At 42.0% G+C, this 26,087-nt stretch overlaps 1 protein-coding gene and 1 long non-coding RNA gene across 2 annotated transcripts in view; one reads left to right on the forward strand and one right to left on the reverse strand.

Annotated features, from left to right (window-relative positions):
* Positions 1-25,387, forward strand: part of LOC134677938 (uncharacterized) — a 30,849-nt gene extending 5,462 nt beyond the window's left edge. The window contains exon 2 of the long non-coding RNA XR_010100128.1: positions 25,288-25,387. This is a non-coding gene — a long non-coding RNA (uncharacterized LOC134677938). The remainder of the gene's footprint in view (positions 1-25,287) is intronic.
* LOC134677913 (copper-transporting ATPase 1) overlaps positions 1-26,087 on the reverse strand; it is a 64,586-nt gene that overhangs the window by 16,434 nt on the left and 22,065 nt on the right. The window contains exons 7-18 of the mRNA XM_063536358.1: positions 24,257-24,365; positions 22,310-22,476; positions 19,279-19,379; positions 17,593-17,721; positions 15,932-16,118; positions 13,999-14,096; positions 11,628-11,763; positions 9,626-9,766; positions 5,888-5,996; positions 4,593-4,752; positions 3,687-3,786; positions 2,633-2,833 (exon numbers count right to left, since the gene is read on the reverse strand). Of these exons, the coding sequence (XP_063392428.1) occupies positions 2,633-2,833; positions 3,687-3,786; positions 4,593-4,752; positions 5,888-5,996; positions 9,626-9,766; positions 11,628-11,763; positions 13,999-14,096; positions 15,932-16,118; positions 17,593-17,721; positions 19,279-19,379; positions 22,310-22,476; positions 24,257-24,365 (1,638 nt within the window). The remainder of the gene's footprint in view (positions 1-2,632; positions 2,834-3,686; positions 3,787-4,592; positions 4,753-5,887; positions 5,997-9,625; positions 9,767-11,627; positions 11,764-13,998; positions 14,097-15,931; positions 16,119-17,592; positions 17,722-19,278; positions 19,380-22,309; positions 22,477-24,256; positions 24,366-26,087) is intronic.

Genomic DNA, 26,087 nt, shown 5'->3' on the forward strand with positions numbered 1-26,087 from the left:
TTACTTCATTGTACATAGAAATATAAACACGAGAAACACAGTTACAGAGTCAATTAAATACAACAAATTAGTTATTTCGTACTTAAATGAACGAAACTTGAATTTTTGGTAGTTATAAGGCCTTTCCATAATGGGACATCTACTAAGCACGTTTGTAGAACATGGTACAGCAGCTCTTCTAAGAAACTATGCTACTATTGTCTCCTGGCTGATGGGACAGAATAACAACAAGAAATAGTTGATCCACCCATACACCTAAACCTTCCTCAAGAATCGCTTTATTGATTGGTGAACACGTAAATGCGATGATTCTTGATAATCCCATGAAAATCTGTTCAGTAATTTTTGAGTTTATCGCGAACATACAAACACAGAGACAGACGCGGCAGGGGACTTTGTTTTATAAGGTGTAGTAATACAATATCGGGCAAACCGTCGGGAAACATATAAAAACTCAAAAATGCGCGTTTTCCAGAGACAAGACCTAGCTAGATCGATTTTTCGTCCCTGAAAACCCCCATATAGCAAATTTGGTCGAAATCGTTAGAGCCGTTTCCGAGATTTCCGAAATATATAAATATACAAGAATTGCTCGTTAAAATGTATAAGATTTTACATTAAAAATGTAAGGCCCCATTCGCACGGCAGCTTTTTCAACGCGCGTTATAAAGCGTTTGAATGACACAAATGGATAACCATGTATGTATTCACACGACAGCGGTGCCGCTTTTTATCAAGCGTTGTTGGAATTTCGACTTTAAGCCTTGGCTATTAAATCGAATTTAGAGTGCGGACAGATTCAAGCCCTTTTTTAACGCGCGTTAATAAAGCTGTCGTGCGAATGGGGGCTACAAGTAGGCTTCTAGTGCGCTTTTGCGTTTTTACTGCGACATTATATTGCGACAGCTAGAGGGACAGGTGCTCCGTCTCTCTCTAACTATACATACCTTGTGTGCGTTTTTGCGGAAGCCACCATGACGGCGGTGGGCGTGGCCAGCCCAAGTGCGCACGGACACGCTATAGCCAGGACACTAAGTGCGAGAGGGACAGGTGCTTCGTCTCTCTATCTACATACCTTATGAGCGTTTTCAAGGGGCTCCGCGCCTTTGACCAGCAACCCGTTTCTGGCCCCGACTCCGGAAGCCACCATGACAGCGGTGGGCGTGGCCAGCCCAAGAGCGCACGGACACGCTATAGCCAGGACACTATGTGCGAGAGGGACAGGTGCTTCGTCTCTCTATCTACATACCTGCGTTTTCAAGGGGCTCCGCGCCTTTGACCAGCAACCCGTTTCTGGCCCCGACTCCGGAAGCCACCATGACGGCGGTGGGCGTGGCCAGCCCAAGAGCGCACGGACACGCTATAGCCAGGACACTAAGTGCGAGAGGGACAGGTGCTTTCTCTCTCTATCTACATACCTTATGGGCATTTTCAAGTGGCTCCGCGCCTTTGACCAGCAACCCGTTCCTTGCCCCGACTCCGGAAGCCACCATGACGGCGGTGGGCGTGGCCAGCCCAAGTGCGCACGGACACGCTATAGCGAGGACACTAAGTGCGAGAGGGACAGGTGCTTCGTCTCTCTATCTACATACCTTATGAGCGTTTTCAAGGGGCTCCGCGCCTTTGACCAGCAACCCGTTTCTGGCCCCGACTCCGGAAGCCACCATGACAGCGGTGGGCGTGGCCAGCCCAAGTGCGCACGGACACGCTATAGCGAGGACACTAAGTGCGAGAGGGACAGGTGCTTCGTCTCTCTATCTACATACCTTATGAGCGTTTTCAAGGGGCTCCGCGCCTTTGACCAGCAACCCGTTTCTGGCCCCGACTCCGGAAGCCACCATGACAGCGGTGGGCGTGGCCAGCCCAAGAGCGCACGGACACGCTATAGCCAGGACACTAAGTGCGAGAGGGACAGGAGCTTTCTCTCTCTATCTACATACCTTATGTGCATTTTCAAGTGGCTCCGCGCCTTTGACCAGCAACCCGTTCCTTGCCCCGACTCCGGAAGCCACCATGACGGCGGTGGGCGTGGCCAGCCCAAGTGCGCACGGACACGCTATAGCGAGGACACTAAGTGCGAGAGGGACAGGTGCTCCGTCTCTCTCTATATACATACCTTATGAGCATTTTCAAGTGGCTCCGCGCCTTTGACCAGCAACCCGTTCCTGGCCACGACTCCGGAGGCCACCATGACAGCGGTGGGCGTGGCCAGCCCAAGTGCGCACGGACACGCTATAGCGAGGACACTAAGTGCGAGAGGGACAGGTACTCAGTCTCTCTATCTTACCTTATGTGCATTTTCAAGTGGCTCCGCGCCTTTGACCAGCAGCCCGTTCCTGGCCCCGACTCCGGAAGCCACCATGACGGCGGTGGGCGTGGCCAGCCCAAGTGCGCACGGACACGCTATAGCCAGGACACTAAGTGCGAGAATAACAGGTGCTTTCTCTCTCTATCTACATACCTTATGAGCATTTTCAAGTGGCTCCGCGCCTTTGACCAGCAGCCCGTTTCTGGCCCCGACTCCGGAAGCCACCATGACAGCGGTGGGCGTGGCCACCCCAAGTGCGCACGGACACGCTATAGCGAGGACACTAAGTGCGAGAGGGACAGGTACTCAGTCTCTCTATCTTACCTTATGTGCATTTTCAAGTGGCTCCGCGCCTTTGACCAGCAACCCGTTTCTGGCCCCGACTCCGGAAGCCACCATGACGGCGGTGGGCGTGGCCAGACCAAGTGCGCACGGACACGCTATAGCGAGGACACTAAGTGCGAAGTGGAACGCCGTTTGCACGATCAGCTCCCAGTCAGAGAAGCCGGAATTTAGGTACGAATCCTGCAGACAATAGGGTACTTTTATAACCAACACGGGACTAAATCGCGTAAAACTTACGTTTATTTACGGCCTGACGTTTCGAACGTGACGTTACGCTCGTGGTCACAGGCAGACTGGCGAGAAATTGTATTTACTTTGTTACCTTAGATTTTGTTATATAACAAATATACAACGCTTTATCATAAATAACCGTGTTTCATTTTTAACACCACAATAAGTATCAAAATAATATATGAGTGCCATATCGCTTCGGGGCGGTCTATCGTCCTACACAACCAAAATGTAATATGTAGAATATCAGTGATATTAAATTTGAACCTTAATACTATGACGATACCGGTTGTTTTTCAATATGATTGTTGTACTGGCGCGTGCTAACTCGGTAGCTAGCGACTTTGCAATAATAGAGACAATGAATGGCCTTTGTTTGAAAGATTAAGGCTCGAAGCGAAAAATTCACCTGAGAAGAGCCGTACTATATCAACATCTTCTTGCTGCGCGAAAGTATTGAGTGAAAATCGTGTTAGTTTAAATCAATATAATAGGGTACTTATTTGACTATTAGTCAAATCAGTTTCTTTTTTCGAACTGTCAAAACGATTAGCCACTATGGAATTTATATGAAACATCACACAATGACGTAACGTCACGGTCAAGTTAGCTACTCTTTATACTTCTACACGTATTTATCTGTGAGAATGTCAACTGTCAAAGCTATCACGGTTCATGAGATACAGCCTGGTGACAGACAGACTGACGGACAGACAGACAGTGGAGTCTTAGTAATAAGGTCCCGTTTTTACCCTTAGGGTACGGAACCCTAAATAAATTCACTGTAAGAAGTAACACTCACCGGCATGATGTTTTTGATGACGTCAACATTAATGGCGCCGGCGACCATCCAGGACACCAACGTCAGGACAGACAGACCTATAACTATCGGGACGAAGTACCTGGTAACAAATGAGATATACGCATTATTAAGTTAGACTAAGAAAAGTCTGCAGCGATTTTGATAGCCCACGCAGTGCAAGTGTTATTTATACGTATTTTCTCCGGATTGGCGGGAGACTACAAAAGACAGGGTTGAGTGGAGGAAGCGAGGGGAGGCCTTTGCCCAGCAGTGGGACACTTAATCAGGCTAACAAAAAAAAAAAAAAATTCATAGAAGTTTGACGTTGATTTATTAACGCCATCTACTCAACAGTAGCAGGCGTGACTCACTCCGCGATTCCGTCGCTTTGCTACAGGTAGCTAAAAGTGCATCCGTTCGACCCCAATTTCGGGGTTTGCCATAAGCCGCGCGTGGCGCTGTCGCCACCTAGCGGCCATATCTGCGCTGATCGTAACAGACGCGTTTTGTTAGAGAGTGAGTCTTCTGTACCTAGTACTATTATTTATTCTGTGACAGTAGGCCAAAAGGTTATGGGGCCATCGCTCGAAAATATTGATTCAATTTTTAACAAATTAACACATATCAGTGAAAGAATAAGGATCAAAGTCAAATGGCGTACTAACAGTTATAATCTTCTGTCGAAAGATGGCAGTAAATTTACTACGGCTACATAATTTATTATGACAAGCCGCCTCTATTTCAAATTCTCTTTGGTGTCGGTTAAGCGCTGTATGGGGGCCTTAGTGCTCTGGGCGTCTTCCACCAGTCGAACTATTAGAGTACTGCTTTCGTCTGTATGAGTGGCGGACATGAGTACCCATAAAACGATTACCAGGCAATAAATAATTAAATAACTAAACATACCCGGCTATGGTGTCGGCTAGCCGCTGTATGGGGGCCTTACTGCTCTGGGCGTCTTCCACCAGCCGCACTATTTGTGCGAGAGTGCTACATTCGCCTGTGTGAGTGGCGGACACCAGTAACGCTCCGTGCTGGTTTATACTGCCCCCGATTACTAGGGAATCTGGGGAAAAAATACGTATTTCGTAAAGGGGCCCACTGATTAACAGTCCGCCGGACGGTTCCTGCCAGTTGTTCGGAACTGTCAAAATTTAGTTCTAACTAACAGTCCGGTGGACTGTTAATCAGTGGGCCCCTTTATGGTGAAAAAATTCATATCATTTCTGATAATAAGGCCACAAATTTAAAAAAAAACCAACATCGTAACAAATGAACAAGGAAAACATTTATTTTGTGAGAATGGCGGCTAACTTTCATTGTTATACATCCAAACGGTACCTAATTGCCTTATCCTTATAAAATTATACCTTACTGGATAAAGTATATCGACTTTCTTTGCCACCACAATATGAAATCTCGTTGTCGTCATATTGAGTTTTGATAACTATCATGTCATAAAGTTTAGAAATAAATAAAAAGTGGAAAAAATCACTGTCTCGAGCTCGAGGTTTAAGTGTAATACTTTTATGGTAGATGTCGCTAGGCGCCTCCCTTAGGCGCATTATGATGAAAATCTTCACTGTCCTCGAATGATGTCTCGGTAGCTCAGCTGGCCGAGCGATGGGCTAGTGATCCAGGTAGAGTTCGAGCCTAGCCCGAGATAGTGTTTTATACAAGCTTTTATTTAGTTTCACCACCACCACCACGCCACACGCCACGTCTACGCCTCGGCTAGTCTGTGGCCATGAGTAAGCCCATTCATAATAAAAAAAAAAAAAACCTGACCGTTGTCTGTCTGTCTGAGTGTAATCAAATCTTGCAAGTTAAATTTGATCCACTTCCCGGTTTCCGATTGAGCTGAAATTTTGCATGCATGTATAAATCGGAGGACAATGCAATATTATGGTACCATCGAGCTGATCTGATGATGGAGACAGGAGGTGGCCATAGGAACTCTGTGACGAAACAACGCGACCTAATTGTGTTAGGGGTTTTTAGAAATGTCTCGATGAGTATTAGTTGTCTGTCGTACTACAGTCAGCGATAAAAGCTTGTACCAAAAATGAAATTATTGCCAAAAACTTATTTTTTCACTTTTAATTTATTTCTAAGCTTTATAACATTTATTTTGCACACGACATTTCTTTTTAATTTTTGCAGACATTTCTTTTTACAAAATATTTGGATAATTAAGTTACCTTTAGTTTTAGCCACCGGCATGGACTCCCCGGTAATAAGTGACTCGTCGCACGTACTCTGTCCGGATATCACCTTGCCGTCCACTGGTATTTTAGCTCCCGGCACCACCTGATCAAACGAAATTAACATTATCATTAAATTATATTAATGTGTAGACCAAAATGGCTCACGGGTAAGACTTAATTACACCTTTCAGGGTACTTTTTAAGGTTCCGTACCCAAAGGGTAAAACGGGACCCTATTACTAAGACTTCGCTGTCCGTCCGTCCGTCCGTCTGTCACCAGGCTGTATCTCACGAACCGTGATAGCTAGACAGTTGAAATTTTCACAGATGATGTATTTCTGTTGCCGCTATAACAACAAATACTAAAAACAGAATAAAATAAAGATTTAAATGGGGCTCCCATACAACAAACGTGATTTTTGACCAAAGTTAAGCAACGTCGGGAGTGGTCAGTACTTGGATGGGTGACCGTTTTTTTTTGTTTTTTTTTTTGCATTATGGTACGGAACCCTTCGTGCGCGAGTCCCGACTCGCACTTGCCCGGTTTTAAACCTTTACACATACCAAAGTCATATCCACTCACATGATTCTGGCAACTACCAGCATTGTGTACCGCCTGTGTATTGTGTGTGTGTAGTGTGGTAACTCTGGCTACCTAACTGTATAAATATGGGGTGTATAAACGGTGGCCAAAAAATAACTGCATTCCCGTTGCCAGGGAGGTTATGGGATTATCTTATCTTATCTTATTGTTTTCGGGGGCCCTTGCGGATACACTTCGACCCATAGGGATCTTTTGTGCAGTTACCCCCTAGAAGAGATCCGTCAACTACTCAAGAGCTTTTCCCACCATATCCATGTGTCGGATGATGGAGCTCATGGGTAGCGTTTTAAAGTCCTTTGGTTCCAGGTATCCTGCTCCAAAGTCCTTCATTCTTTGTCTGGCGAGGGCGTGACATTCACACATTAAGTGTCTTACTGTCTCTTCCTCTTCGCCACACATACGACAATCGGTGTTGTCAGAGTGTCCCATCTTGGCCAGGAATCCTTTGACCCCGTAGTGGCCAGTAAACACCCCCGTTATGATTTGGAGTTGTCTTTTGCTAAGTTTCCAAAGCTTTTTGCTCCAGCCGGAGTCTATTCCTTGCATAAAGAGCTTTGCATGCTTTAGACCCGTCAGACTATCCCATTCTTCCTGGTGTTTAGTCTTGGTATGGTCTTTAATAGCCGTTGTGATGGTTCCCTGTGAGAGCCCCACGAATGGTTCCGGACCTATAAGGTTACTTACAGATCCGGCTCTGGCGAGTTCATCTGCATTTTCATTGCCTATGAATCCCTCGTGCCCTGGGATCCATACCAGTTGCACCCTGTTTTGCCTTCCAAGCTGGTTCAGAGCTTGGACGCCATTATATACCAGTCTAGAGTCCACTCTGGGAGCTTCGAGCGCTTTGAGAGCGGCCTGACTGTCGCTGAGTATATAGATATTCTTCCCTTGGGTTCGCCTAACTATATTCTCATGAACACAGGCAATTATAGCGAATGTCTCGGCTTGGAAGACAGTGGCGTAATTGCCCATGCTTATGCTACTACTAAAGTCATTTGCATAAATGCCTGCCCCCGTACCAGATTCTGTCTTAGACCCATCTGTGTACCATATAATGTCGTTTTCATCAGAGATTGGTGCTTCAAGACCTTCGGTCCACTCAGCCCTTGTTGGAATTTTAACGTTAAAATTCTTATGGAACACAAACTTGGGTTGCATCTTATCGCAGCCCATGTTCGTAATCCTTTCCATGAAATTGTCGCATTCCATGTTTGTGTGTTTGGTCTTTGGCTTGCTATCGCTCCAGAGTCCTGTTAGGGTCAACCTGTGTAGCGATTTCCGCGCCTCAGATTGTATCACTAGGTGTAGCGGCGAGAGGTCTAGCAGTACCTCCATCGCCGCTGTTGGCGTCGTTCTAAACGCACCAGTAATAGCCATGCATGCCGTTCTTTGTATTTTCATAAGGGCATCCCTGCATGTGCTCTTTAGTGTCCTTGGCCACCATGCCAGGCATCCGTACAAGATGATAGGCCTTACCATCATGGTATAGATCCATCTTAGTACCTTTGGGTTTAGACCCCACGTTTTGCCATAAGCCGATCTACACATTCCAAACACTCTAAGTGCCTTGGTGGTTGTTAGTTCGACATGCTTTCTCCAGTTCAGCTCTTTATCTTATAGGTTATGGGATTATACTGAGTAACTTTTACTATGGGACCAACACCGAAATAACGAAAAAACAATTTACCCCTCCAAAATCATCAAAATCAAAATGAATCAGCCAAAATGTATAAAACAGCCAATTTTTTTTTTCGCGATTTCGGGTTTGGTCCCATAGTCCCATAGTAATAGTTGCTCAGTATAATCTCAAAATCTCCCTGGCAACGGGAATGGAGTAATTCTTTAGCCAACCTGTATGTAAATTACAATAATGCATAAGAAACAAAAGAGGCTCTCGTGTAAGATTTTTACACCTTTCAGGGTACTTTTTGAACGCTTACACATACCAAAGTGATATCCACTCACATGGTTCTGGCAACTAGAGCTACCAATATGTATACCTCGATAAGTAGTGTGGTAACTCTGGCTACCTAACGGGGTGTATAAGGGGTGTAATAACTGGGAGACCGAGCTTTGCTCAGAAAACATATAAAACCTCAAAAATGCGCGATTTCCCACCTAAGACCTAGCTAGACCGATTTACTACCCCCGAACCCCCATATAGCAAATTTCATCGAAATCGTTAGAGCCGTTTTCGAGACATCCCCGAAATATATATATATATATATATATATATACAAGAACTGCTCGTTTAAAGGTATTTGATAGATATATAGATAGATAGTGGAAGGTACATTGTATAACGAGTGTGGTAACTCTGGTTACCTAACGGGGTGTATATGCAAATCTTTAATGATTACTATATAAACTCACTTTTAGCGCATCTCCCCCGCTCGACCAGCTCCACCGGTATATTCTTCTCGCTCAGCACTTGTCCGTTCGCGTCCAGGCTCACTAACACAGCCTCCGTCGCTTTTAGAGACAGCAGCTTGGATAGAGCTTCCATAGTTAGACCGAGAAAAGTCTGCAGCGATTTTGACAGCCCTCACAGGGTCAGTGTTATTTTAAACGTCAAACTTCTATGAAATTATGACGTATAAATAACACTTGCATTGCGCGGGCTATCAAAATCGCTGCAGACTTTTTTTGGTCTAACTTTATCCACTCACATGATTCTGGCAACTAGAGGTACCAATATGTCGTCATTGCGCGTACCAAATCTTACATGTGCGAGATCTTAATCAAATGAATACCGGTCTGGCCTAGTGGGTAGTGACCCTGCCTGCGAAGCCGATGGTCCTGGGTTCGAATACCAGTAAGGGCATTTATTTGTATGATGATACAGATATTTGTTCCTGAGTCATGGGTGTTTCTATGTATTTAAGTATTTGTATATTATACATATCGTTGTCTGAGTACCCACAACACAAGCCTTCTTGAGCTTACTGTGGGAGTTAGTCAATCTGTGTAAGAATGTCCTATAATATTTATTTATTTATTTAATATTTAAATGAATACCTTATGTATTTTGTTGCTAGGTAACAATTTGTCAATCAAAAATCTAACACATATCAGCTTTGAAAAGCGCAACGACGATGTGTACCTCTATAACGAGTGTGGTAACTCACTTTTAGCACATCTCCCCGCTCGACCAGCTCCACCGGTATATTCTTCTCGCTCAGCACTTGTCCGTTCGCGTCCAGGTTCACTAGCACAGCCTCCGTCGCTTTTAGCGACAGCAGCTTGGATAGGGCCTCTGACGTTTTGCCCTGGACACGAAATTTGACAAATAAGCACATGATTTTGACCACGACGAAAGGTACCTTATTTAATTACACAAACGGGTCTATAATTCGATATAATTTCATGATAATGATTACACAGCTGGTACAACTCAGCTGAAATGTCGGAATTTAAGGTAAAAACAATGAAATTATATCGAGGTGTACCAGTTTGTGTAATTTAATATGATGTGCACAAAATGCGAGAGTTTAAAGGCCTGTGCACACCGGCTGCGTGTGCGTGACGTGCACGTGCGCGTGCGGAGTTGTAGTGTACAGATCCTTATGAGAGACGGCACACCGCTTGCGTGACGTGTGCGTGTGCGGCTCCAACATATTAGCGCACGCACACGCGCACGTCACGCACACGCAAGCCGGTCTTAAAGTGTTATATTGAAAGGTACGTTATGGTCTACGGATATTAAGGATGCGATAAGTCCAAATGTGTGCAGCAATGATGGTTTATATTCAAATTTCGTCAAGCGGACGGTCACTGACACCGGACGAAAACTAGCACAATGACCCTATACATGGTGTGTCTGACCATGGGGCTTTAAATCCAGAGCTTGATTTTACTCGCTAAACTGAGCTACTTTTACTATGGGACCAACCCTAAAATCGGGGAAAAATTTTTGGCTATTCCATAGAAAACGTCGACATCTGATCAGTCAAAATGTATGAAAAACTAAAAAAAAAATTGGGATTTCGGGGTTGATGCCATAATGAAAGTAGCTAAGTTTAGCGAGTAGAATCGAGCCCTGGATTTAAAGCCTCAAGGTCAGACACACCCTGTATATTTTACTTGTTTCGACAGTCGAGTCGATACCTTACCTTGGCGATATGCTCCAACCACCGTCCCAATGAGACGAACACTAACAACATGGGTGGCGTGTCGAAGAACGTCATAGGGCTTGTCTTTCTGTAAGCCATGGCCGCCGCCACCACCGCTAGGGAGTATGAGTTAGTAAATACCTTAGCGATATGCTCCAACCACCGTCCCAATGAGACGAACACTAACAACATGGGTGGCGTGTCGAAGAACGTCATAGGGCTCGTGTCTTTCTGTAACGCCATGGCCGCCGCCACCACCGCTAGGGAGTATGAGTTAGTAAATACCTTAGCGATATGCTCCAACCACCGTCCCAATGAGACGAACACTAACAACATGGGTGGCGTGTCGAAGAACGTCATAGGGCTCGTGTCTTTCTGTAAGCCATGGCCGCCGCCACCACCGCTAGGGAGTATGAGTTAGATAATAACTACCTTAGCGATATGCTCCAACCACCGTCCCAATGAGACGAACACTAACAACATGGGTGGCGTGTCGAAGAACGTCATAGGGCTCGTGTCTTTCTGTAACGCCATGGCCGCCGCCACCACCGCTAGGGAGTATGAGTCAGATAATAACTACCTTAGCGATATGCTCCAACCACCGTCCCAATGAGACGAACACTAACAACATGGGTGGCGTGTCGAAGAACGTCATAGGGCTCGTGTCTTTCTGTAACGCCATGGCCGCCGCCACCACCGCTAGGGAGTATGAGTCAGATAATAACTACCTTAGCGATATGCTCCAACCACCGTCCCAATGAGACGAACACTAACAACATGGGTGGCGTGTCGAAGAACGTCATAGGGCTCGTGTCTTTCTGTAACGCCATGGCCGCCACCACCGCTAGGGAGTATGAGTTAGATAATAACTACCTTAGCGATATGCTCCAACCACCGTCCCAATGAGACGAACACTAACAACATGGGTGGCGTGTCGAAGAACGTCATAGGGCTCGTGTCTTTCTGTAACGCCATGGCCGCCACCACCGCTAGGGAGTATGAGTTAGATAATAACTACCTTAGCGATATGCTCCAACCACCGTCCCAATGAGACGAACACTAACAACATGGGTGGCGTGTCGAAGAACGTCATAGGGCTCGTGTCTTTCTGTAACGCCATGGCCGCCGCCACCACCGCTAGGGAATACGCGTAACTGAAACGGGAGAATATACATTAAGGCCCACTTGCACCATCCCAGTAACCCGGGGTTAAGCGGTTAAACAGTTAACTTAGTGTCATATTGGTAACCAAGGCAATTCCAGGTTTAACCGGTTAACCCCGGGTTAGTGGAATGGTGCAAGTAGGCCTAACACGCATGTTAGGCTTGTGGTAGCCTAGCGGCAAAGAGAATAGAGTGTATAGAGGAGGATTGTCAAAGTAATTTATGTAGCCACTGTGAATTGACTGCCATTTTTCGACAGAATATAAAACTGTAAAGACGAAACAGGAGCTGAGATTTAAATATTTTAGGTAAATATACGCGTCTCGCTAATGGAAGCGGCTCCTAAAACCAGTGCGATTAGGACAAGGCGAAAAATTCTGCGTAAAAATCTCAATAATCGAGGCTTAGTACTCGACTGTTTCCTCCTACAAAACTTAACCAATCGTAACCAAATTTGGAAATATAAATGATTATGAAGTTATCTGTGTCGGACCGTTTTGCTTTTTTGGCTAATTGATATCAGTTTTGAATAACACGCCTCTTATTGCGGCATAGTCAATGAGACCATAATGGCCATTTTTGAAAGGCTCTAGCGCCTTAAAAAACAAAAATATCAAAAAAAGCTAAACGGTCCGACACAGATATTGACAATATTAATCTGTGTTGAAAAAATCATTGCTCTAGCGGCAAAACCCACGGAGGAATAGTCGAGTACGTTTGTATGGAGAAATGACTGCTCCTGTTGGCTCTTAATATGCATGTTAGGCTTGTGGTAGCCTAGCGGTAAGAGCGTGCGACTTTCAATCCGGAGGTCGCGGGTTCAAACCCCGGCTCGTACCAATGAGTTTTTCGGAACTTATGTACGAAATATCAATACGAGTATATGCGTCCAAAGTTAAAACGGCCGTTTTTGTTTTGAGTTCTTAGATCGACGAATCCAGCAACGTTAAAACTAGTTTGATGTATTCAAAAGGTACTTAAATACAAAATACTTTTAATATTTTAGGGTTCCGTACCCAAAGGGTAAAACGGGACCCTATTACAATCACTCCGTTGTCCGTCCGTCCGTCTGTCACCAGGCTGTATCTCACGAACCGTGATAGCTAGACAGTTGAAATTTTCACAGATGATGTATTTCTGTTGCCGCTATAACAACAAATACTAAAAAGTACGGAACCATAGGTGGGCGAGTCCGGCTCGCACTTGTCCGTTTTAAATACATTTCGTTAAATTTAAATAATCACGATTATTTAGCAGTGGCGCTAGTGTGCACGTTGATGGGATCTTAATTATTCATTTGAAGACAAGTCACATTTCTAATTTGAATCTTAAATCCGAATGCTAAAGTTGAAATTCTATTGACGCGTATATGGCCGATAAATCGTACTATGCCTGGAAAGGGGCAAAAAGAATAGATAGTATAGAGGGGTCCTGTCATTGTAAATTTTGTAGTCACAGTAAATTTACTGCCATCTATCGACACACGACTAAAACTCAATATGGAAACATATAAAATTATCCAAAAAATTTATATACAGTGTGGAAAGATATGTCGGGCCCTGGAGGGAAACTACCTTAAATCCTTAAGTTGGATCAATTTACTTAAAGGAGACATTCCTTTATTTTTAAACAGAAACAAAACTGCATTCAAAGGTTTTCTAAAACTCGCTTGCCCCGCCCGGGACTCGAACCGACTAAAAATTTCAAAAAATAAACACTCGCAATTTTTTTCTACTAGTCGATACAGTTAATGTTAATGATAACATTTCTCCAAGAAACATTAGGTCTTACACTCGTTTGTCGTACAAAATATCCATAAAATCTAATATTTAGTACTCATTTTTTTGACAAGCTAAATTGAAGAAAAAATGAAAAATCTTTGAATGCAGTTTTGTTTCTTTTTAAAAATAAAGGAATGTCTCCTTTAAGTAAAATGAGCCAACATAAGGATTTAAGGTAGTTTCCCTCCAGGGCCCGACTTATCTTTCCACACTGTATATGGATAAATGATTTTATAATTTTTATATCATTTTGATATCTATGTGTTAAAATTGTTAAATATGAAACGGTGTCGTCACGCCATCTAGCCGAGTATAGGCTAAAGGTGTGTGCGCCATCTATCCGAGAATGACTTTTGCTTGATTTCCAAGGCACGTTTTTTCCTTCAACTTTATTCATCTTATACGAAGTTACATATGTATTTGAAAGGGATAAACGAATATGTACCTTATAGTAGTGGTCATAGAGATGAGTACGTCCATGTTGGAAGTCCCGTGACTCAGCGCCTTATATGCTTGCTTGTAGAAATGCCATCCGCCGATAAACTGGAAAAATCAGAGAAAATTAACTAAATATTGTCTTCGGTTAACGCGATATAACGTATGCGGAGTGAAATTTGGTCAAAGTTTGTTATATAAAATATAAAAACACAAAAATCTAAATAAAAAATATGTGTTATCAATGTAAAGCCAATATATCTGTCAATCAGTTTGGTAAGTCTCATAAAGATTGGTTGTTTAATTTTGTAATTATGGTAAATCAACAAGAACGCCGTCGTCAAACAGTATGTAATTTCTATAGTAGCCATCCCCTATGGCCGAAATCAAAGGTGGTGGAACATTTTGTGCAAATGGGTGAGAGTCGAAGCACTATTTACAATATTCTGGCGTCCTTTGCCTTGATGAAAACCACTGCCAGAAAGCCTGGTTCTGGAAACTATTCCAGCTTGAGCAAGGTTTCTGAGAGAGCTCGATTAAAGAAAATTACGGCCGGCCGTGTCGCACAATCTTATAGAGAGCTCGGAAGAAAATTTAAAACTGACGGCAAAACTGTTAAAAAATATCTTAAAGACATGGGCATTGATAAGCGATGTAGAAAAGTTAAGCCCACTGTCTCTGAAAACCAAGAAATCACTCAGAAAGTACGGTTGTGTAAATTAGTCAAAGAAATATTTTACGCTAAAAACAATGTCACTTGCGTTATGGATGACGAGTCATATTTCACGTTAGATGGAAACGAGTGGCAAGGCAATTACTATTTTGAAAACACCAATGGTCCAACCGATGAGAACGTGAAATATGTTGAGCATACAAAATTTCCTAAAAAAGTTTTGCTATGCTTGCCATCAGTCGACGCGGAATGCCTAAGCCTGTATTCTTTGAGTCAGGTTTAGCTGTGAACGCCGACCGCTACATAGAGCGTTGTTTGCCATTAGTGCGGGATTTCATAAATACGAGTCATAGAGGAGAAAATGTAGTGTTTTGGCCAGACTTAGCCTCAAGCCATTATTCCAAAAAAACCCTTTGCAAAATGGCGGAGTTAAACATCCCATACGTACCGAAGACATCAAATCCACCTAATGTTCCGCAACTTCGCCCTATAGAAGATTTTTGGGCAAATCTAAAGAGGCGAGTATATTGCAATAATTTTCGTCCCAAAAATCTACAGAGTTTGATTCGAAAAATAAAATCGGAGCTGAATAAAATGCCGACATCTGTGTTTTCGACAGCGATGGACAAAGTACCACAGAACTGCCGTAAAGCATCTCGCATGGGAGTAACCTATTTTTTACACTAAGCCTTGATATATACATTATTATAAAAACATAATTATTTTAAAAAAGGATGGTGTTTTTTTTATTTCAAATAATATTGAACTTTGTCCAAATTTCACTCCGCATACGTTAGTTATTATTCAAGAGAATATAATAGTTATTTGTTTTACAAGGGGGCAGGCGTGGTTCACTCTGCGATTTCGTCGCTCTGCAACAGGTAGCTAAAAGTACATCCGTTCCACACCAATTTTGGTGGCTAGCCATAAGCCGCGCGTGGCGCTGTCGCCACCTACCATACCTGTCCTGATCGCATCAGACGCGTTTTGTTAGAGAGTGAGTCTTCTGTACCAAGTACTATTATTTATTTTGTGAAGGGGGCAAAGTGGTTGAAATTGAACCACGATCGTAGCGAGTGCATTTTCTTATTTTTGATATGACCTGCGCGCCGACACGGCCATTCTGACTGTCACACGTCCTCGTGTGCGCGTCGACACGGCCATCCTGCCTGTCACACGCCCTCGTGTGCACGCACGGCCATCCTGACTGTCATGCGTCCTCGTGTGCAATGAGATCTATAGCTCACAGGGCCACTAGTTAAGTAAGTACCTGTACAGGGGTCGCCAGCAGGAACATGATGAGGTTCTCCAGGCTCAGGCCAGGCAGCACGCAGCACATGTCCCGAGGGTCGTGGTGGTGGCCCATATTGGCCATGAAATATGCCATGGCTACCATGCACGGCCCGCCGAAGAGGAGAGAGATTAGGAACGCGTTCCGCCATTTTCTTATTTCTTCTCTGGAAAAGTCGGATCTTGGGTTAGCTACCCTTATATGGACATACATAACACAATTTGAAATATTTCAATAAAAGTAACTCGAAGTACAAAATTTTCATAATACTTCCCATATCCTGCTTGATCAATCTACCTTTGATTGCTCTACAAAATAGTTTCTTAACCCTTTGACCACCAACGGCGTCACCTGATCGACAAGGTTCACGATGACGCGCCGCGCATGACAGACGTAGCGTTCAAAGAGTTAAAGTGTCGAAATAATCACGTGACGTGACTTTCAGTTTTCAATTAGCGTTTTTCGATAAACGATTAATGTAATTTCAAACACAATACCTGTATTGTGTTTGAATACATATAATAAAACAATAATTCAATTATTGATTGATTTGTGACTTTAAAATGTGTGTAACGGAGTAAAGTGTATTCATCCTTACGTGTCTTATCATGTAAACAAACGTGTCATTCCAACAATGCGATTCATAGACAACCTAGACATAGTTATGTCAGATATTTTTGAGGTGATCCGTTCGTTACTGCGATTATTGATGAAAATCTTATTAGAAATTATATTTCTCAGTGGTTGATTTCAATACTTTGTGAGTTTTCTTAAGTATACAACAACATTTTAAGTTATGGATATTATGTATACTCTGTATCTTTAGGTACTTAAATAAAAGTAAACAAACAATTTGTACATTTTCGGCTAGTTATGCATGGTATCGTCTTGGGTCGTCCCATTCATCTTTCGTCAAGTTCTTAAATTAGTCCTATTCTGCTTTCGTCACGCATTCTACATTGAAAGCCACCGACGATTGTGACGAATATAGAATGAGTGACGAAAGCAGAATAGGACTAATTTAAGAACTTGACGAAAAACTAATGGGACGACCCAAGACGATACCTTATACAGGTTTTATTAAAAAACCAATAACAAAACCACCTGGATCAGTCACTGAACGACCTGACTTTAACCTACATTATTTGATCGTGTAATGTTTACATCTACCCTCAACTGGCTTAAGGAGTCATTTGAGGATAGATTTTGTTTACTCTTTTTTAAATATCTAAAGATACAGACTATAATTACAGAGAAAAGTGTGATAATGTCTTCGAGAAGTGTTTGTTTACATGATAGGACAAGTACGGACGAATACACTTTAGACAAGAAACTACTGAATGATACTTACATCACATAATAAATAATACTACCATACAGAAAGGAAACTTCCTACAAAAACGAATTTTGACAGCGGTTCAGGGTCGAATCATGCTGTCTCTTTCGAATATATGGCACTATCCCTTTCGCCTATTTAGGGTTGTCAAAATTCAAGCCATTACCTTATCTGTGGTCGTTCACGCAATGGGACGTCAAGTTGTGTCAACCCTAATAATTGCTCGGAGCAATGCTGAGCCGAGTATGGCCGAAGTCAGGAGTTTCGCACCCCTGCTGACATGTCGGATTTTATCGATACTTACTTGTGTTCTAAATAGTTGGAGGCGCCTTTACTGTTCGGACTGGCGACGGTCGCCTCGAAGCCCAGGTTGTTGATCGCTTCACATATCGTTCGTGGGCCTATCACTTCAGCATCATATTTCACTTTGCCCCTGTACACAAAAGATAGATATATGGTAAAAATATTTTAAAATACTTTAAAGTAATATAAAAATATTATTTTTGGCACAAGCTTTTATCGCCGACTGTATCGACCCTATAGTTCGTTTTTTTTAGCATTAGAAAGAACTTGCAAGAAGGTAAGCGATCTTGACATGTCCTTTAATTGAGAAACGCTTTAAATGTAAAAATCAAAAACTATTACATTACTTATTATTATTATTTTTTTTTTATTACTTATGAAAGCAGGAGAATATAAGTGATCGTATTAGATTCATAATTGTTACGTATTTACCGTAACTTATTTTTAAAATGCGTTTTTCAATTAAAAGACACATCAAGATTGTTTACCTAAATTCTAATGCTAAAAAAAACGAAGTAGGGTACATCGCCAATTACTAGCCACCCCCCAATTACTGGCCACTTAATTTGATTTCTATTTATAGGTGAACAAAGTTCATTTTAGTATATAAGGTACGAAAATCCAATTATTAGCCATTTTTCAATTACTGGCCACCTATTCCAAAAATGAATTCTATTTACAGATAAATAAAACTCATTTTCAGTATAAGGAAAATGGCCAGTAACTGAAATTTATCCACAACCCACTCGTTCAATAACTGGCCGCCTCTTACAAAAATGAGTTCTATTCACCTATACACAGAATTCATTTTAGTATAGGTGGCCAGTAATTGGGGGGTGGCTAGTAATTGGCGATGTACCCTATAAATAAGTAAATTTAAAAAGAAAGTAAATGTTTTCCGGCCAATCATTGTTTTATTTATTTTATTTTATTTAAACATTATTCCACAAAATACAAATACATGTACAAATGGCGTATTTAATGCCTAAAGGCATTCTCTACCAGTCAACCATAGGGCTAAACAGAGATGTAATAAAAATGGTGCAAGAAGAAAAGTAAGAGAATTTAATTAGGAACTATTGCAAACAACTGAAAAACATAATAAACTACATATACAATTATACAATACACAGATAAAAATAATAAAGTATATACAATGAATATTCTACTACATAATTCTCACATACATAATTACATATTAATATATCACGATGGATACGATGGATCTCATGGAAATATAGTTTTATAAAGTATATGTGATAGGTCACCTCTTGTTTCATGTTTGTCTAATGCAAAACTTAACTAATTCTATTGTAAAAAAGCTTGTAGAGACTTTAAATGAAGATAAAGTATAGGACCTCCTTAATCCGAACCCCGAATTTTACCCCCTGTTCGGATTTGTGGAGTGTTCGGATTATAGTATAGAAAATTTATAGGATATTATTATGACATAAAACAATGTCTGAAATTTTAAATGTATATTCATATACGTAACATTTATTCGACTGTCTAAAAAAATCCAATATTTTAGTTTATCGGGTGGTATTTAATGACAAATAAAAAGCTTTGTCTCGCATTTTTCGTAAAAGCATTTGCAAATCGAGTGAAGAAGTGAGCGGGGGAGGGCGTTCGGATAACAGTGGAGTTCGGATTAGAAGGGGTTCGGATTAAAGAAGTCCTGCCTTACTTGCTGGTGGTGAGGGCGACGGAGCAGGACGCAACGCCGGTCAGTTTAAGTACAGTCTTCTCTATTTTGTTGACGCACGACGCGCACGTCATGCCGCGTATCTGCAATGATTGAATGAATAAATTGACGATCAAATGAATAAATGCGTTTTAAGTCAAATAATAAAAAAATAATTCATTCAAGTGAAATAAACCGTGTTTGTACAATTGACAATTGAATTGAATGAAGTACGGTCGACGTCTAACATAATGTTTAATTTTCTCGCTTTATTACAAAGGAATAAGTTTCAAAAGCGTAAACATAGGGTTATTACGCTAGTTTCCGTCCAGCTCTAGTTTTCGTTCACTTGACGAATAATAAACCTACCTTGCCGCACAATGTATAAAAAATAGATTTAGCTACATAAAAATGATATTTGACAAGTTGCGAATTAAAAAAATATATATATATAATTCGCTACTCCGTCAAGTGGACGAAAAACTAGATCCTGGACGGAATCTAGTTCAATGACCCTATCTTTGATCTAAACTGTAAACGTTAACAAAATGGAAAGCTAAATATCTGATATATCTGTATGTAAACAATTATTATCAAATGTTTTATCAATTTTTTAAATCGAAGTCCATATGTAATTTCGTATCTAATAATGAAAAAAAAAAGTTTTTTAGTGTTGTCCAACATACCAGAATAGACCTCTCCTTAAATCCACAACGATAGCATGTAAATCCACAACGACATAATATGAATAAATTAACACATTATAGTCAACAATTATAACCTAGGGACTGTCCATAAATTACATCATTGATTTTTACTTTTTTTTATTTTTTTTTATTATGAATGGGCTTACTCATAGCCACAGACTAGCCGAGGCGTAGACGTGGCCTACGATGGAGCGAGCTCGCCCAGAAGGTGCCTGTTCACTCTTGATTTGAAGGTTGCCGGGTTATAAGAACACGGAAATATAGACGCCGGCAGGGTATTCCATTCCTTGGCAGTGCGCATAAGGAAAGTAGAAGCAAAGCGCTTCGTGCGAATTGGTGGAATATCTACCATGTAAGGATGGAAACCGGCCGTGCGTCTAAAAGTCCGATGGTAGAATGGGGACGGTGGAATAAGCTCGTGTAGCTCTTGGGCACACTCCCCGAAGTGCAGCCTGTAGAATACCGACAGGCTGGCGACTTTCCGCCGATGGGCCAAAGACTGAAGCTTAGCCGTTAGCTTCTTGTCACCAATCATCCTCCTGGCTCTGCGCTCCACTGAGTCCAAAGCGGCGAGTTGGTATTTAGCTGAGCCATCCCACAGGTGGCTGCAATACTCCATACACGACCGGACTTGAGCTTTGTAAAATGTTAGAAGCTGTCCAGGTGTGAAGTATCGCTTCACCTTATTTAGGACGCCCAGCTTTCTGGCCGCAGTTTGTGCTTTAGACTCAATGAAGCTGCCGAAGCTGAGGACTGGACTCAGCTCCATGCCGAGGAGTTCCAGGCTGTCGGCAATAGGTACAGATGCACCCCGGAAAGAAGGAGTCAGGTCGAATGGACTCCGTTTTGCGGAAAATAGACACGTCTGCGTTTTGGAGGCATTGAACGTGACCAGATTGTCATCACCCCACTGGGAAACGAGACTAAGGGTCAAGTTCATTCGCTCAACCATGGCCTCTCTCTGTGAACGTATATCCTCCCTGCTGTCCCCTGCACTAGCCAAATATCTCTCAACAACCGTACTGTCATCTGCATAACCTACAATGCTGGGTTGCAGCATGTCGTTAATGTGGAGCAGGAAAAGGGTTGCGGAGAGAACAGACCCCTGAGGAACACCGGCGTCAATGGCCATGAGGTCCGAAGAGCAGCCATCAATAACTACTCTGATCGACCGTTCACTCAAGAAATCAGATAGCCAGCTACAAAAGTCAGCAGGGATGCCGTATGCAGGAAGCTTGCTAAGGAGACTTGCGTGCCAAACCCTGTCAAAGGCCTTCGAGATGTCCAGTGAAACAGCAAGCGCTTCACCGTTCCCCTCGATGGCCTCGCCGCAGCAGTGCGTGACATACGCTAAAAGATCCCCAGTAGACCGACCTCGGCGAAAGCCATATTGACAGTCACTGAGCAGATCATTTGCTTCGAGGTATGCCAGCAGCTTGCCGTTAAGTACCCTTTCCATGACTTTACAGAGCATGGAGGTAATTGCGATTGGTCGGTAATTGCAGGGATCAGCACGACTACCCTTCTTGGGTACTGGCTGCACGTTTGCAAGCTTCCAGGATTTCGGCACCGTTCTTGTTTGGAGAGAGAGGCGGTACAGGCGTGTCAGTACAGGAGACAACTCAGGCGCACACTGCTTTAGTACACTTACTATTTTTGAGTTTGGGCCCTGCCCCGCTGCCGGCGGCACCCTAGGCATAGTCTAATAAAACATGGTATTCTCTTCCCAGAGTGACACAAGCCTACGTCACAATACCATGGCCGCTATATATAGCGCTATCGCAAATTATCATATAGCGCTGTCGCATGATGACGTAGACTTGTGTCAGTCAGGTGACCTAGAAAAGACGGGAAGAGAGTACCAGGCGGAGTATTATTATTATACCATGACCCTAGGTTAGGTTTTTTTGTAATGTGTTTAGTATTGTTTTTAGGGTTTCGTACCTCAAAAGGTCAAAACGGAACCCTTATAGGATCACTCTTGCGTCTATCTGTCTTCCCTTTTCCCCTTTCCCTCCCCCCTTTTTATCTCCGAAACTACTGGGTATAAAATTTTGAAAAAATACACAATATTATAGTTCTTTACCTATAGATGACAGGAAAACCCATTAGAAATGTGCAGTCAAGCGTGAGTCGGACTTAATTACTTAGTTTTTTAAACGGGTTTTTCAAGTCATTTCATTCACGTTCCACATAAAAAAATACATTGTTAAAAATTGGAAAGGAACCCTTGGAACGCGAGTCCGACTCGCTCTTGCGGCACTTGACCGGTTTTTTTGTGTTTTATATTTTACTTTTATAACCATATTGTAAAATGCCTAACTTACCGTGAGTTGTATCTCCTTAAGGCCCGTTCCGTCGTCGACACTGAGCACCTCAGAGGGGAACCCCAATTCAGTGATACTGTTAGCGATGTCTGTCGCCGAGATCTTTCTGGCTGAATAACTGACTTCTGCCTTGGCTGCTAACAGCGCTATTAGGATGGAGTCCACACCTGAAAAATAAAAACACAATTAATAACTTTTTTTGACGTCATAACGTCTTAACAGAGCACTTCACACAGTCTTGGCAGAGCACTGGGCTAGCGATCCAGTGGTCGTGGGTTCAAGTCCCATCCTAGGCATTTAATTTACCACTTTTAATTTGTTTCTAAACTTAATATCATCGTTCAGTGACATTTCTGCCTGCTACAAAAAAAAATGGTTGTCCGACAATACGGTTTACGGGCGGTTATTTTGCCTGATAACGTCATATGAAAACATTACCATTACATTACGTAACGTTACCATGGAGATCTGTCCACAACGTGACACTTTTTCGTGCATGCTACCGGTGTTCATTAATTTATAATGGGGCCCACTGATTAACAGTCTGCCGGACGGTAACGGCCTGTCAGTAGTTCGGAACTGTCAAAACTTTGTTCTAACTGACAGGCTGATACCTTCTTTACAAAAAATAAAAATCGTAGTGCAATTTTGACATAATTTTCTTGACTGTAAAGTTCAAATTACTGTGATGGGCAAGGGCTCATCATTCCTTTCGAAATAAGAAAATATGGCCAATTTTTGTGACAGCGTTTTGGCGACATAGGTTCTCATACTAATCCAGGCACATGCCGTTTCCCGTCAGAGCGCGGCGCGCTCATTCTTTCTTCCGTGCATCTGAGCTACCAATACCTATGGTCAAAGACATATGTAACTTCGTATAAGATGAATAAAGTCTAAGGAAAAAACATGCCTCGGAAATCAAGAAAAAGTCATTCTCAGGTAGATGCCGCATACACCTTTAGCTTATGCTTGGCTAGATGGCGTGACGACACCGTTTCATATTTGACAATTTTAACACATGGATATCAATGAATGAACATGGGTCAAAGTGATGTAAAAATAATAATAGTAAATTTCGATGCTAGTGCGGAAGGTATGTCATTACTTCACGAGTACCGAGATATCTTGCCACGAGCCGCAGGCGAGTGGCAAGACTCGGGACGAGTGAAGAATGACATTTCCGCACGTGTATCGAACGACGTTTTTTAATACAGTTGCGAAAAAAATAAGAAAAACATTGTTAATCGTACACTAAACAAAAGTGGTAACAGTGACAGCTCGGTTAGACGTCGTCTTTAAGTATATTATATCTATGGGCGTTTGGCAGCTACTCCGTTCCATTCAGTCAACTTATTAAGAACGGAATTTTCAATATTGAATATTAAAAAATAAACGTGTTATAATGATGAAGAGGTAAGTAATTAAATATGAAATATGTAATATTTTTCGTATTCTTACATTAACGGTAGGTTTTTATGCTGATTACGACGTTTAAAGGAAACTAATATTAACACTCATCAATAAGTAGTCGTGAATTGGAACAAGTATAAATTTAAAAAAATTGGAAAAGTAAAAAGCACTAGTTCGAGATAACCAACTTTCCGCACGCTAAACAGCTACGTAAAGTAGCACTTTTTGAGCAACTGTATTAAAAAATCATTTATCCATATATATACATTTTTTTGATAATTTTATACGTTTTCATTTTGAGTTTTAGTCGTGTGTCGATAGATGGCAGTAAATTTACTGTGACTACAAAATTTACTATGACAGGACCCCTCTATACTATCTATTCTCTTTGCTATGGTACAGCAAATATTTCCACTATTTGGTCTTTTGAGTAGACCAACGGTCTTTTCAGTAGACCAACGGTTTTTTCCAGTAAAACAGCGATATTTTCAGTAGACTTGTAATTATTTTAGTAAACTATTGTTCCTGATAGCTTACCGTATAGCTTTGAGCAGTGTTTCTCGATGGCAGCTACACATGACGCGCAGGTCATCCCTTTCACTTCTAACGTACATCGTGTTAACTCTGACTCTGATGGTAGTTTGCCCTGAAATTTAAAAACTGTTATACAGTATTTTTTTTTTTTTTTTTTTATTACAAGGAGATAGAACAGAAGCATGCAAGTGAAGAACAATGTGGATAGAATATACGTAACTAGTACAATACAGATTATGCTGTTTCCTTAAACATATCTCACCGAGAACATAAGTGGTATTAAAATGTAAACCTAGTAACATGCAGACACTTAACTACTTAACTAAGTATGTAAATTAATGAAAAACAAATTAAGTACTCAAGCCCGTTACTGAATCGGTCACACTGAGCAACTTTTACTACGGCACCAACCCCGAAATCGCGAAAAAAAAATTGACTCGCATAGAAAATTTTAACGCGAAAAAAGAATGCCAAAGTAGACCAGCAAAATGTATGACATAACCAATTTTTTTTGCGATTTCGGGGTCGGTGCCATAGTAAAAGTTGCTCAGTGTGACCTGCACATTAACGGGTTTCAGTAAATGTTTTTCGTTAGTTTTGTAACCTGCCCCGTTGAACGCCACGCCTATCGTGTGCGGCGCGTCATCGTGAACCTTATCAGAATATACGGAGGTTATGGGGGTATTAGCCGCGCGCGTTAATTGACGTTTTTGGCAGTCAAAAGGTTAAAGACACCACGAACTGGAACACAGCTACATTCGCAAAACCGGTAGTCATCATATTAATGAATGAGTACACAGTACACACATGAGTAGACAGTGAAGTAAAGTGCACGATATTTAATATATATTTCCGAGACATCCTTGTGAGTTGCTGTTCAACTTGCTTTCGGTATATAAAAAATAATTTCATAATATTGACGACCGGTCTGGCCTAGTGGGTAGTGAACCTGCCTGTGAAGCCGATGGTCCATATATTTGTGTGATGAACACAGATATTTGTTCCTGAGTCATGGGTGTTTCTATGTATTTAAGTGTATATATTATATACATCGTTGTCTGAGTACCCACAACACAAGCCTTATTGAGCTTACTGTGGGACTTAGTCAATTTGTGTAACAATGTCCTATAATTAGGGATGTACCGACTAGTCGCCGACTAGTCGGGAAAGCCGACTATCCGGCCACATTTGTAGTCGGCGATTAGTCGGCGAAAATGGCCGATTAGTCGGCACTTTCTTAGTGAAAGAATACCATATGTTTTATGTTTATTTTACTAAAATACCTATTCAGGATGCAAACGAAAACTTTTGTTCATATAAATAAGTGACCGTTTGATCGTTATCGTATGTTGGTGGGCTGGTGTTTTCCTCTACAGGTCGTTCTCAACTGATTCTCGTGTAATCATGTGCAAGTTCTATAGTTAATTATTTAATTATTATTCAGTTTTTGTTTTTTTTTTTAATGATAGAGCCATGTGGAACTATGTATTATGTTATTGCAAAACTTAGAGACAGACAGAGCACGTTGGTCGTAAAGACGCTGACCACAGGGGATAGGTTCTTAACTGGCGACTACGTACGGGAAATAGAGCTTTGGAAATACCTCCTACAAGCTGTTCTAGACGGTCTGCTCAGGATCGTAAAATAAAAGAACTAAAGACAGAAATTGAACGAGGATTCTTGTGATAGATCTTTGAATCTGTAGAGAACTCCTTTTAGCCAAGCTAATATGATAAATAACGCAACCAAAGAACCAAAACTATTGTTTTTCACCTGAATTTATACGAAACGAATGATCTGGCCGACTAGCCGACTAGTCGGCCGACTAATCGGC

The sequence above is a fragment of the Cydia fagiglandana genome, chromosome 27 (assembly GCF_963556715.1).
Source record: "Cydia fagiglandana chromosome 27, ilCydFagi1.1, whole genome shotgun sequence".
Classification (NCBI taxonomy): domain Eukaryota; kingdom Metazoa; phylum Arthropoda; class Insecta; order Lepidoptera; family Tortricidae; genus Cydia; species Cydia fagiglandana.